The sequence below is a fragment of the Trichophyton rubrum genome (assembly GCF_000151425.1).
Source record: "Trichophyton rubrum CBS 118892 genomic scaffold supercont2.10, whole genome shotgun sequence".
Classification (NCBI taxonomy): domain Eukaryota; kingdom Fungi; phylum Ascomycota; class Eurotiomycetes; order Onygenales; family Arthrodermataceae; genus Trichophyton; species Trichophyton rubrum.
Genome location: NW_003456419.1, coordinates 815640 through 828361, shown reverse-complemented (window position 1 = coordinate 828361; position 12722 = coordinate 815640). Strand labels below are relative to the sequence as shown.

The window sequence follows — 12722 nt, the reverse complement described above, 5'->3', positions numbered from 1 at the left end:
TCGTCTTTCTCGTATTTTGACGCTTGATGTTGAAGTTGCTGCCGAAGAAAGTTAACCAAAAAAAAAAAAAAAACCAATTAAAGGCCTTCATATCACGTGATATCGCGTTCTCTTCGCGTTCCACTTTTTGCTCTCTCCGGCCACGTCAGTTTCTGCGGGGAAAACGCAAGGAAGCGAGACAAAAAAGCGACGGGCGGGAAAGGGACGCGAGGGAGAAGGGATACGACTTGCCGTGTTCCGGCGATGTGGAGGCTGAGTGAGTCACACTGCTGATAGTGTTTATTGTGGCAGATATATCAAATGGGATGTCAGATGAGAGAGCCGGCGATGAAGCTGCCATGGACATAAATAGGCCCACCGTCCTTCACTTTCAAGATGAAGAGGGTTTCTTCTTCCAATTCGACAGACAGGAAATATTTTGTCTAGCTGGTATTGAAAGCGGCTCGGAAATAGAGCATCATCATATCACTCCTCGCAGACATGTCCCAGAACGACCGAGCACTCTTCCTCCGTAGCCTTCACAGGAAAGGCAACCCTCTTGTTCTTTGCAATGTATATGACGGCCGAACCGCAGACATTGTCCTTAGCCACAAAGGAAGCAATGGTGAATATTCGGCCAAAGCCTTAGCGACGAGCAGTTTTGCTGTTGCAGCAGTACACGGGAAGCCAGACGAAGAGCTTGAACCGGAGATGCTTGCCATGGCGGCCAAAGATATAGTTGGTGTAATCAACCGCCACGTATCAGCCAGAAACAACAGCAACCCCATCCCACTTTCCATTGACATGCGTGACGGATGGGGAGACCGACTCGAGGAGACAATCACTTCACTGATTGAAGCTGGCGTGGTGGGATGTAACCTCGAAGACGAAGATAATGAAACTGGGCAATGCATGCCTTTACCCCAAGCTGTGGACCGCATTAAAAGAGTCATGGCCAAAGCCGCTGAGCTTGGGGTCCCTGATTTCGTTATCAATGCACGAACAGACGTCTTGGGGCACGGTGGGACAATAGAAGAAGCTATTTCACGGGGTAAAGCCTTCATGGAGGCTGGTGCCTTTTGTATCTTCATTTGGGGCGGTAGCCATGGACGTGGAGTGTCTAAGGAGGAAGGGCAGATGTGTGTTAATGCATTTGATGGTCTTTGGAATGCAAGGTTGAAGACAGGGCCGGGCTACTTGACCGTGAAAGAGCTAACTGATATGGGTGTTAGAAGGATCAGCTTGGGAAAGGAATTGGGTGACATTGCAATGGAAGCATATCGTGCCGCCGTGGAGAAGGTTCTAGCTTGAGAAGAACTTGTTCGACTAAAGAATAATGGATAGCTACTGGTTGTACGTTATTTGTGTAGAAGGGCTGTGCGACTGTCTCAACGTGAAAATAGGGATCTGCAAATAGTCTGTGACAATCGCCGGATTTACTATATTATCTGCAAAACATCCAATGTCCTAGTCCTTCTTAGGTGGAATTAGAAAATAGCTGTTGAATTCGGCCTGGTACCCACTCCGGCTACATATCACCAAGGGTTAGCCTGGAGGAATTATTCTAGAGGTAAAAAGAAGTACATAAAATTTTGCGTGTAACTCACCTAGGACGTTGAACGGCGCACTTGTCAAGAAGAAAAACCAACGGCCTGTCTCACGGCATTTCTTCGCAAGCCTCTCGAGATCCCACATCTCACCAAGTGGCATCCCCCACAGGGCAAGGATGTATTCATGCAGATAGTACGATACGGGGGTTGGCCAGCGCTCAAAGGCCGGTGCATCTCCAGCAACAGCCGCAAAGTAACAATCATGCAGCCAGTCGAGCATATCATCTTCTTGTGCAACACCAGCATACTTTTGTCCATCGTCAGGTCCGGCTGAGTGTGGCCTGAGAGCAAGATCCTTGCGCTCCTCCGGGCTGCGTTCGTGGTAGCTTTCAACCCATCCTGATCGGATCAGTAGGATATCGCCAACTTTTATATCTCCGCCTTGGGCTTCTGGTCGGATATCGATGCCTTGGGCTCTCCCACACTTGACTAAGTCTTCGTATGTAATGGCATGTGCGCTATAAGGGTCGTAGTCAATCCCGTTGGCTTTTGCATAGGATCTATAATCGAGTAGGACTCCTCGACCAGCAATGCCGTGCTCGGCCCAGTGATGAATACTGCATTTATTGTTGGCATTTGGGCCTACTATGTCTTCCCCTTTTATCTGTTTGTAGAGGTTAGTGGTTACATATCCAATGATATAGTTCGCAGAGAGGACGCTTACGCCGTTATAAAATTTGGCAGAGGCCAGATGAGCAAACTGTCGATGAAAGAACTCGTTAGATCAGAACATCATATTTAAGGAGACGGGACTATAATGCTTCACGTGTCGAAATCCATCCCACTGCGTTCCACACTGGGTATTAAATTCATATATATCATCGTAGGCGATTCCTTCAACAATCGTCTTGATAGTATGCACGAACTTCTCTCGGGCAAAGCCTGGAGTCTCTGGAACATTGAAGGGCAAACTATTCTACAGCATCAGTTCGCTTTCTCCCCCGCATGTTCTGCGCTGCAGGTACTCACTCTAGAGGAACAAGTTGTCCAGTTTTGATCTCAGTAGCAGCGGCCTTGACACGAGCCGGAGTGAGCAGATTCAATCTCCCAATCTACGATGACAGTCAGCTTTAGTAACTAACTAACTGTAGAATATCTAACTAAGGATGGTACACATACGCTATCATCTTTACCCCAAACCCAGGCAGCACCCTTGGGAGCTCCGGGGATATCGGGCAGATTTTTGCGGGTAGGGAATTTGGTATTGTCTGGATCCCAAGGCAATTCGTTTGGAGATTTCCAGCCTGGTTCCATAATGCCGGCTACCTGGGATACTCTCTCACGGACGGACATGTAGGGGCAACCGGTTTTCTTTTACTTTGTTTCACTTAAAATCAAACGACGACTGTGGAATAGAAAGGCGGCCAAAAAGTGGGTGCCCGGTGCTGGATATAAAGAGCTGCTGCTCGGCCCTCGGCTGACTTCTGGCGTTGAATGACAGAAGACAATGGCGTAGCGGATGATAATAATACTACCTAATAATAATAATGCGCATCATTAATAAACCAGGCCATGTGGAGTCCATTCGCCCCTTTTTGTGCGCTAATTAAAGGCGAGCAAGAGACACGCTTAGACGGAGGAGTAGTTGATGCGCTATATCTTCGGACATCGCTGGCTGGCTGATCCAATGCACCAACTGCCAACTTCCCCTGAAAGGCCCCCTGCCTTGTGTGATGCCAGGGTGGTGAAGATGAAGATCCACGAATTCACAGTTGGCGATCTAGCCTCCAAATCTAGTTATGGGATTCGCGCAGCCTTCATGGTTTACACAGGAATTTCGCGACTCGTTCGCTCCATTACTAGACATCACTAAGTAAGTGGCTACATGCTATGGATCCATAGCCCATGCATGCATAAAGGCAAGCGTCGAGTGGAGTGTCTCCTTTTGCATCAAAGACGTGATAACTGACTATCTAATAATACGAGAATGTTTAGTCCAATTTCCTTTTCAAGGCATTGACAGGATTGCCTAATGTCATTTCCTATGTAATTTGCGGGCTCCTTTAATCCTTACAGATACTTTCATTATTGAGTCAATTTGCCATAGCTCATGTCCTCGGTGTTTTAGCCAGGCGTAACCACGGCTTATAACCAGGCAGACATGGGATAAGGTATGGAGAAGGCATCAAATGACCACTGGAGGGACACTATATCATTAACCAATGATAATTTTTTGGAAAGATAAATCGAAAAATATTCTCATTATTAACATTACCGGTTGAACTTGGCTTGATGTTCCACATGCACTTCTGCTGGTTTGGAGAGGTCCAGGGGAGCAGCCCCGTCCTCCATATGAGGGGCCATTTTACCAGAAAAAACACCCGCTTCGTCTTTCCTAGCGTCATCCATAGACATCGGGGGCCCTGTAAATGCCTTACGTGCCCTAACAAAGTACCATACCACACTAATAGAGGCAAACCCGGCGAATACAACGCTCGCATAGTTCATACTAGATGGCGTCACGGGTAAGGACACCGGGAGGCAGAAAAGGAAAGTAGAGAAACATATCCAACATATTGTGGTCATGTTGATCAAGAATCCAAATTTCCCCAGTGAAAAAGGGGCATTCTCAAACATTTTTCGACGGCGAACCAGGGATATCAAAATTGGTAAGCCATACGAAGTTGATAAGCATATCGTAGCCACACCGGTAAAGGAATTGAAGGCTGCTGCAGAGCCAAAGTAGATCAACCCAAGGAGACAGTCCACTAGAGTTGAGAGAATGATACCCCATAACGGAACACCAAAACGGCTACTTACCTGCTTCCAGACCCGAGACCCTGGGATGGCACCATCACGGGCAAAGGCATATGTGCAACGGCTTGCTGCCGTAAGTGCGCCAATTCCAGCAAATATCTGGATTCCCATGATTAAAAAGAGCATGCCAAAACCGCCTGCTGCGGAGCCAGTAACTGTCTTGAATAGAAGGCCGATGGGTTGGCCATTGGCAACCGATAGGAGCATTTTAACTTCCGGGAGAACGAAGAGCAGGGTAATGAGGTACACCAGGCCAGTTATACCAGCTGCAACGACGGATAGGACAATTGCTTTTGGGACCTCTCGGTGTGGATTCTGTGTTTCCTCGCACATGGCTGCAACCATCCCGTAGCCCGTCAACGTGTAAGCTGGTTGCAGCAAACCGACAAAAAACGCCCATCCCGTCGGCCTAGTTTTGAGCAAACGGAACATTAGACATAACGAGCCACAATTAAATGTCTAAAAGAAGTAAAGGGAGGTGCATGTATAGTTAGTTACCATCCGCTAGCAGTTGCATCATAGTGCGTAAAGACGAATTTTCCACTCCTCCGATGATCAGCCAAGGAGAGCAAAGTGACCATGATTATCAGCACACTGGACGCAGTCCAAAAAATGCATATTTTATTAATAAGATCGAGATACCGCGATCCAAATATGTTTACCAGGGCGCACACAAGCATAACAGCCCAGAACATCAAGATCGTCTGCCATTGATTCGGTACAAAGTCTTCCTTCCAGAGTGAAATCGCACTCAGAATCAACTGGCCGCCGGAGAAGTTGATGCTCAAAGTCACTGTCCAATTCCCCACGAGCGTCAGCCAGCCATCAATGAAGGACATCAGGGGCGCCCACTCGCGGGTGGACAGCATCGCACTCCAATAGTACACACCCCCAGCAGTTGGGTATACAGAGCAGATCTCAGAGAGTGAGGCTGCAATGGCGGTCGAGATTAGGGTGACGATCACCCAGCCCCAAATTATAGTAACCGACTGCCCGTCAGTAAGAGTAATATATAGTGTCGTGCTCAGCCCAAAGGGTGCTGCCATGATAGCGAAAGACCTGTATCCGTCGAACAAAGCGGTAAGTTAGCTGGGAGAACTCAAATAACAAACGCATAGAAAGAGACAGCGAGGGAGGACGAGAGCACCTACAGTCCGAGAACGCTCATCATCCCCAGATTGCGAGGAAGCTCGCTCTTATATCCCATCTTCGCTAAGGCAGCGTTCGCATTTGCGTCCTCAGACGCCCTCCGTATCCTCGCTCCATCCTCCGCCGGTGCTTTCGTCATCTTCTGGGGAGGGCCGAAGCGGTCAAGCAGGCTGATTAGCTGGGTGTCCCATGAAGTGAGCAGGATATGGGAGCAGTGCGCCAGAAGATGCGAGGTAGCTTGGAGGACGAGAGAGGAGAGACGCTCTTCTGCTCCTCTTCAAAGGTGGGATCCCCGTCTTGCGGCCGGCTCGGTAAAAGTCCCCAGATAGCTTTTCTTCGCTTTGTCTTGTCGCCTCCAAGGATGGACCTTGTAACTAGTTTAACTAACTCCTGTGATATCTTCAGCTTGACAACTGCGATATTACGTACAACCCTACGGTCTGGCCAGCAGAGGAACACAGGGCGATTCAGGCCTTATTATGATGAAGAGACATTCTTTTCTGCTGCTACTAACTAGTGCGCTTAGATTAAACCCCCCAGCGTCTCCAAGCGGTCGGACGATAAATACGAGCACTCGGATGCCGAGTCAACAACAGAGTTGCCGAGAGAGTGGCGACATCGTATGGAGAAATTATTGGAGGCTTCATCACTCTTGATAACCAGGAAAGCGCCGATAAACCAGATATCCGGCCATTAGACAACTAATAACAGGGGCGGGACTCGGGGTTGATAGGTTCCTGACTCCTTCTAGTGGGCTGACGTCAACGCTTTCGGCATTCGTTTGAAGACTTGCTGGAATCTTTCTGGCCTGCTTTCAGGCTCTCTCCATACCGGAGTTGGCGTCCTAATGCCAAATATTCTTAGCTGTGAAGCCCACACATAGAATGATGGAGGAGAAAACTTACCAAGTCTTTGTTTCCGCAATTTATAGTACATGGAGGAGACGTCCAACCATATTGTGGCGAATGAAGATATAAGCCCGACTAGACACATGGCGGCGGTGACAATAGTCAAAATCGAGTGGCATCCTTGATGAATTTTGACTAGATACCCCAAGAGAATGGAAAACCACGTCAGAGAAATAAATATGGAACAGAATAGAATCTGTTTATCTTTGGTTGAAGCATTCATAGTGGTTGGCGCAACTTCAGGTGAAGGATCAGATACAGATCAGATAGGCAGGAATATGACAGAAATCGACGCGTATTATCCGTTTAAAGATAGTGTTAAAAGGATACCTCTGTGATCTGGGACAAAAATATTCCAAAAAAACTGCCTATTGAACAGTTGATGATGCAGAAGGGATTTATACATACTTAGCCTTGTGTACCTAAGAAAGAACAACTATGATGGAATATTGCATGCATATTTTAGTATACATGAGTTGAAAGAATTATTATTTATTTTAACTAGTGAGCAAACGAGCAGAACTCCCGTTAAGGGGATCCTGCGGCTTTTAGGAACTAGCAGACTGCCGGTGCCTGGCCCAGGTCTTTGTATATTACAAACTTGTTCAAAAATTCTGCTATTTGATTTCTTTTCTTTGAGTCATTGATTATTCCTGGATCAAAGATTGATGATCCCATACGCTCAAACACTTTACCAATTGGTATTGCTATTGCTAGTAATCATCTGCTTAGAGATAAAGTATCCGATAGATAGACCATATTGCTTCTTATTTAAGGTATAATGCTAAATAAACTCGTAAATAATTGTTAGACACATATATCTTTATTAAAATGAAATCAGCCAGTGTAAAAAATAGCGGTATAGAATGACTGGGCGGGGTTTCCAGATGGGTATAAGTACCGTACCTAGTCCGGAAATTTATCAACAGCACTTGCTATATACAGTCAACTGTAAAACAATCATTGTAGAGGCTCTACTAAATTTGAATCAAAGCACCTAGTATGATAGAGAGTTTACATAGTACAGTTTGCTAGTGGTACTTAATTACTAGTTTGATACTTATTATTTCTCCCACACAACTACACAACTGGTAATAAACTATATAGTAATAATCTTTGGAAAAAATAAAAAGGAAAGAAAAAAGAATAAAAAAACGGGGAAGACAGACAATTATTTATTATGGGATACCCTCCCCCATTTGTATTCTATATAAGGTAGAGAAAAGAGCTGTAAACTGGCCTGGATATAAAAGCAAGTTATAAATAGACCTAACCTAACCAACTAGGTAATGTGCAGATAAATTAAACTTCTTGGCCCCCAAACCCTATTTTTTATTGTGGGTACTCGCTATCGAGAACTCCAACCAGCAAAATTCAACACTGAAATCTGATGTTTTGCATTAAGGATCTCCAGAACGACTTGATACCCATGTTTGTTATTCTACCTGCCATATTTCAAATTGGGACAAACATTTAGAATATCTGGCCGTCAAGAACTCAGGGTTATTCTCTCAACGTCTGTTGATATCCTCTATCGCTAACTTCAACTCTTGGACGATACCTCGAAATTTAAGTACAGGGTTTTCATTCGCCCACTTGTCCACCTTTGCCAATATATTTGCTTTGTTGTACCTGAAGTGCGCCCGAACCTCGTTTTGCCAGATTCCGTATCTATGTCTGGGCTGCGTCAACCAATTCAAGATCCCAGCAGTGACTATCTAGGGCTGAATCTTCTCCACGTATCGCCGAGCGCGTATATCACATTGTGCCTCCTGCACTAGTGTAGGCCGGCTCATTACGCCAAGGGTCTTCTGTGAAAATCATTGCTTGGATGCTAATCAGCACGGACAAGATTGTTGATTTGCCTGGTTGCCATTGCGCCGCAGCATCGCCATCACGCCATGTCCCGTGAAGCGAGAGGCACACTGCTCAAATGTTAGCCCTATGCCTCCTACCTCCCTAGTTACTGATTCTCCTCAACAGTATATTCTGTTGATACTTTCCAACTCACCTTTACCATCTGGGTGAAGATTTGAATTAATTGTTTTACCAACAGCTGTTCTACAATGCACTTGAGGAGGGCTGACTTGGGTATGCTGGAGGACAAATCAAATCAAATCTAGCCAAGATCAGCTACCCTTCAAAGCCCTAAATTGGCAGCATGTCCAGAACTTACTCAAAGAGCGCATACCCATATGGGCTATCGGGTGGCCCCATTATAAGACATTTCATAACATCCGGCCGACTTTCACTAACTTTGACGAAGATCCCAATCGGCAGAGATGTTGACATGTTGGCTACCTCAGTGACCATTCGCTTGATCCGCCCTGGGTTCGAATACGTCATAGATATAGCTTTACTATAGTATGCATGGGTCCGATCAAAGACTCCCTCATCGCGGGAAACCCCATGCTCCTGGTGAAAAGCTTCCCACTTTTCCTGTGGGCTTACTGTTGTACGCATTCCAGTGCCCTCCTGATCTGCTGATATGACTGAATAAAGGGAAAGAACACTCTCACAGCAGAGAAGTAGATCTTCTCCACTCCTTGTATTAAGATCTTGACTTTCAGCAGACTCAAGGACAATCTTGCTCTGACGTGCTAGCTGCTTCAATCTCTCGCCAACCGAGGCTATCTTTTCTCCTAAAATGAGTGGAGAGCTATCATACTGCTGAGGCTTCGATGAAGAAAGAATTTCAAGGCCGGGAGTTTGTTGTTTACGATATCTAGCACATTTGGCAAGGTCGATTAGCTCAGGGTGTGAACTCAGCTTCGAAACAAGTCCAAACGCCGCTTTATACACATGGCTGCGCTTCATTACATCATCCAGAGAATCATTTCTGAGTAAGTCTGCAACCTTGTCCAAGAGCAATCCAAGCTGCAACATTGCATGTAGCTCAGAAGGAAGATTCTTGCTCGTGGGTCCAGGGATCATCCGACTAACAAAGTCGAATACCTTAGCTGCAAACTCATCTTCTTTCTCGTCACTGCCGTAAAACTGCAAAGGCCTGTTTAAATATACCGGCTGAAACCCTGGCCCGTCATGGAAGAAAGCTGTAAACGGGCTATAGCAGCCCATACTGTCATGCGCATACCCAATCCCTCTGGCATCCTGTGTCTTTCGTTGGCTCGGGCCGTAAATATATTTCCGGCTGGGGGCTGTTTATTCTCTGTTGCTGACGAGGATGTCTGCTAGCGTATCTCAACCCGGTCATATCTTGCCAGCAGAAGCCATATCCCAAACAGCCTCCCATCATGACAACACCAGGCCATGTAATACCCTTCGATCTCATGGGGATTCTTGGAGTTGCGAACTTTGTTACCGCAACCAAGGCAAGTCAGAGCTCTGCAGCTGGAGCAGGTCGCTGCACAAACATAACATCCTTTTGCGGGATTGCCTCTAGCCCCTTCAGACCAACGACGAATCCAGTCCCGGACAAAAAAGTTTTCTGTAATATTTGATGCACATGATTAGCATTTCATGGCCAGACGTGCAGCAAGAAACGACTGTACAGCGTTAATACTTTGTTTGATATTTCCGGGATGCTCTTCTAGCGCCGGAGACCCTAACTCCTTACTTCCACCTTCCGTCGCCAGACGACGTTGATTTTCATGCGGATTATCCCGGCCTTCATCATCAGGAGAGCCGTTGTTATTACCTCTTCGATGTCGAAAGATTGTGCTTCTGAAGTACGACATTTTTATTAGGCACCTATCAAACCATGGAGACAGTTTATCTCCCTTTCTTAGCAATGCAAAAGGAAGATTTGGTAGATTGAATATTTTGGAAAAGATAAAGGAGGATGGAGAATGATATGCTTTAAATGTCCTGAATTTGTCTTCTATACAAAATTTCAATATCCCGGTCGGTGAAAATTAACTACTATACGACTGTGGCATTTAAATAGACACTTCCCGATTCCCCGTTCACTGCTGATAAAGAGGTGTAGTGAAGCTTGAGGATTTAGTTATAATTATATACTATTGTTGTGCGCGCTCTCCACGCCCATTGAATTCTCTAGTCTATGTAGTTCGGTTAGTCATGTGCTCAATACCCGGGTAACACCATGTATAGGTGCAATCATTGGACCTAAATATGAAATTACAACGCATTTACGGGGAAAGGAGAAGTTGAAGAAAAAAATTTATTGTTTTTGGGTGTGCCTTAAGAAACAGGCGCTTATTTTGATGAATCCCATTTTCCTTCCCTGACGGCCTTTTACATTGTCGTTACCAGACTTCTATCTCCATGTGTCCATTTCGGATTTATCTCGGTCATGGATACGCGGAAGATAGAAGAAGAAACAAAAGAGGCAACGGAAATGAAGAAGGACCACAATCCAAGGATGGGACATAGAATAAGCAAACAGATGTTAGTTGAAAGGGAGAGGTTCTAAGGTAAATCGGCGGGGAAATCAGACAGTGCGAGCTAGAGGACGGGGTATAGGTATGGTTTCTCTGTAGACCCCTTTGCGAAAACCACTGCGAGACGGACTGTGTTCGCGCATGCCCGGTGAAGGGTGAAGGGTCAGTGGAAGGCATTGGTAGGACGGTAGGGAAGTAGGTGGATTGTATGAGAAATTCAACAAGGGTCATGAAAACAGGCTTTTTGTCTTTATTTTTGGGGAAGAACGGGGGATAGTGACTATCGTAGGGACGAAACGCTTCAGAAACTCAAATGTACACAAGGGGTGAAAGGGGACTTTGATATTCGTAATGGTATTGTCGTGCGTTCATGGGCGGTATTGACGGGAGAAAACAATTATCATTGTCGTGCATGGGTTGGATGGGCGGTAAGGATTTTTTTCCGTAGCATTGTTGAAGTTGTTCGGTCAAAACTGTAGAGACGGTATCCGGGAGTCAAGTGTTGTTGAAGTTTTGCTTTCTTCGCCGTCGAGTAAGAAGGTAAAGGAGCCAAAGAGTGGATAGGTAGGTTTTTGGTGTTCCGGTTCAAGTGCTGTAAGGAAACCATGGGTGAAAGAAAATTATCCCGCCCAGCACTACTGGACAGTGGTAAAAGGACGATATTGCCGAAATTAAGCCAATTGGCGACAGGCAACAAATGAAATTCAAAAAGGAAACAAAAATGTTCTATCATAAAACATATTTAACGAAGGCAAAGAAGCACCCGTAGGATAGAAACATGCGCAAGTTCCGAGATATATGCACGCCATTACAGGCAGAGTAATCAAATACAGCACGAATGTTCAGGCAGTAGGTAGACAGGTTTATGGACTTGGATCCGGAAGAAGATCATCTGGGCCATCGAAACCGAACCCAGCCATATCCATTGAATGGAGTGACCCAGGCCCCTTTCCAAATTCCATGTCCGATGAAGCATATTCATGACCTGGAGGGCGTAGATGAGGCCCAAAAAAAGGTCTATGCTCCTCATCATGGGATGGAGTGTCAACGTCATTCCACGGAACACTTCGCTGCCAAAACCGTGTGTTTGCTTGTTGGTCGCCGAAGAGATCGTGATGGTCGTGTAGATGACGTGGAAGTAAGGAGGACTCGTTGTCTAGGTGGCTACCATATTCCTGAGGAGATTGGTAGTGCAGTGGGACACGGTTAAAACTTGAGGCGGGGGAGTCGGCGCGGAGAGTCATGTCGAAGGCGGAAAGTGGGTGGAGATGGCTATCTGGGACCATGGCCGCGGATATATTAGGCGCAGCAGGTTCCGTCGAAGGGAATAGGAGGTTTTGGTTTGCCGGGCTATGTGTTGCTATTATCGAGCCATCCAGTGTTGAGAAGTTTTCCGAGGCTGGGGGAACCGGCCCACATGCCTGGACTATCTTTTCCTGGTCTTCTGGAGATAGCTTAGCAAAATAATCCGCTGCTAAAGGCTCTTTTCGAGGTAATTGCGGAGTTCCTACTAGTCCATATTCCCCCTTGGCATAATCCGAGAACCCAAACCCGGGTGCATATGGCGAGGAGTAAACGGACGGCGCCTGGCGTCGTTGTAGTTCCAGGTATGCCCACTTTCCGATAACCGATTCAGCGGCGGGTTCTTGGGGCTGGGGCTGAAGAACTTTCACAGGCTCAGGGGCTACCACCTGCTGCTGTTCAGGAGTCTTGGGTTTCTCTGGCACATTAACGACGCTGGTGAGGCTGCTCACGGCGAAACGAAGCATTCGGATCAGATGATCGACGTCGTCGGCCTCCATGTTCAACGGCTGGTAGGTAACTGTTCCATCTAGGGATCTGACTGGGACCTGCGATTCGGACATGGAGGTTCTAAGCTTTTCCAAGCCGTTCTTTGGAATTGGCGAGGTATCATCTCCTAAAAGAGTCTGTACCACAAAGTCAGGATTAACAAT

At 46.4% G+C, this 12722-nt stretch overlaps 5 protein-coding genes across 5 annotated transcripts in view; all 5 read right to left on the bottom strand.

Moving 5' to 3' along the window:
• Positions 1-518: 518 nt before the first annotated feature.
• TERG_12578 (uncharacterized protein) lies at positions 519-1070 on the bottom strand (the record flags this gene model as incomplete). The annotated part of the gene is made up of 1 exon (XM_047751521.1): positions 519-1070. One exon carries the CDS (start codon positions 1068-1070, stop codon positions 519-521), a length of 552 nt encoding a protein of 183 aa, XP_047607332.1.
• Positions 1071-1524: 454 nt separating this feature from the next.
• Positions 1525-2907, bottom strand: TERG_07673 (uncharacterized protein; the record flags this gene model as incomplete). Its single annotated transcript, XM_003232007.2, has 5 exons — positions 2709-2907; positions 2559-2641; positions 2356-2500; positions 2254-2289; positions 1525-2193 (listed from the first exon to the last, which is right to left on the bottom strand). Exons 1-5 carry the CDS (start codon positions 2880-2882, stop codon positions 1525-1527), a joined length of 1107 nt encoding a protein of 368 aa, XP_003232055.2. The 5' UTR covers positions 2883-2907.
• Positions 2908-2998: 91 nt separating this feature from the next.
• Positions 2999-7521, bottom strand: TERG_07672 (uncharacterized protein). The gene has a single exon (XM_047748811.1). The coding sequence runs from the start codon at positions 4776-4778 to the stop codon at positions 3801-3803; it is 978 nt and encodes a 325-aa protein (XP_047604800.1). The 5' UTR covers positions 4779-7521; the 3' UTR covers positions 2999-3800.
• A 1054-nt stretch (positions 7522-8575) lies between these two features.
• TERG_07671 (uncharacterized protein) lies at positions 8576-9481 on the bottom strand (the record flags this gene model as incomplete). The annotated part of the gene is made up of 1 exon (XM_003232005.2): positions 8576-9481. The coding sequence occupies one exon, from the start codon at positions 9479-9481 to the stop codon at positions 8576-8578; it is 906 nt and encodes a 301-aa protein (XP_003232053.2).
• A 2149-nt stretch (positions 9482-11630) lies between these two features.
• Positions 11631-12722, bottom strand: part of TERG_12577 (uncharacterized protein) — a gene marked incomplete at both ends in the record, with an annotated part of 2424 nt that continues 1332 nt past the window's right edge. Inside the window, one exon of the mRNA XM_047751520.1 lies at positions 11631-12685. Within this exon, the coding sequence (XP_047607331.1) occupies positions 11631-12685 (1055 nt within the window). The remainder of the gene's footprint in view (positions 12686-12722) is intronic.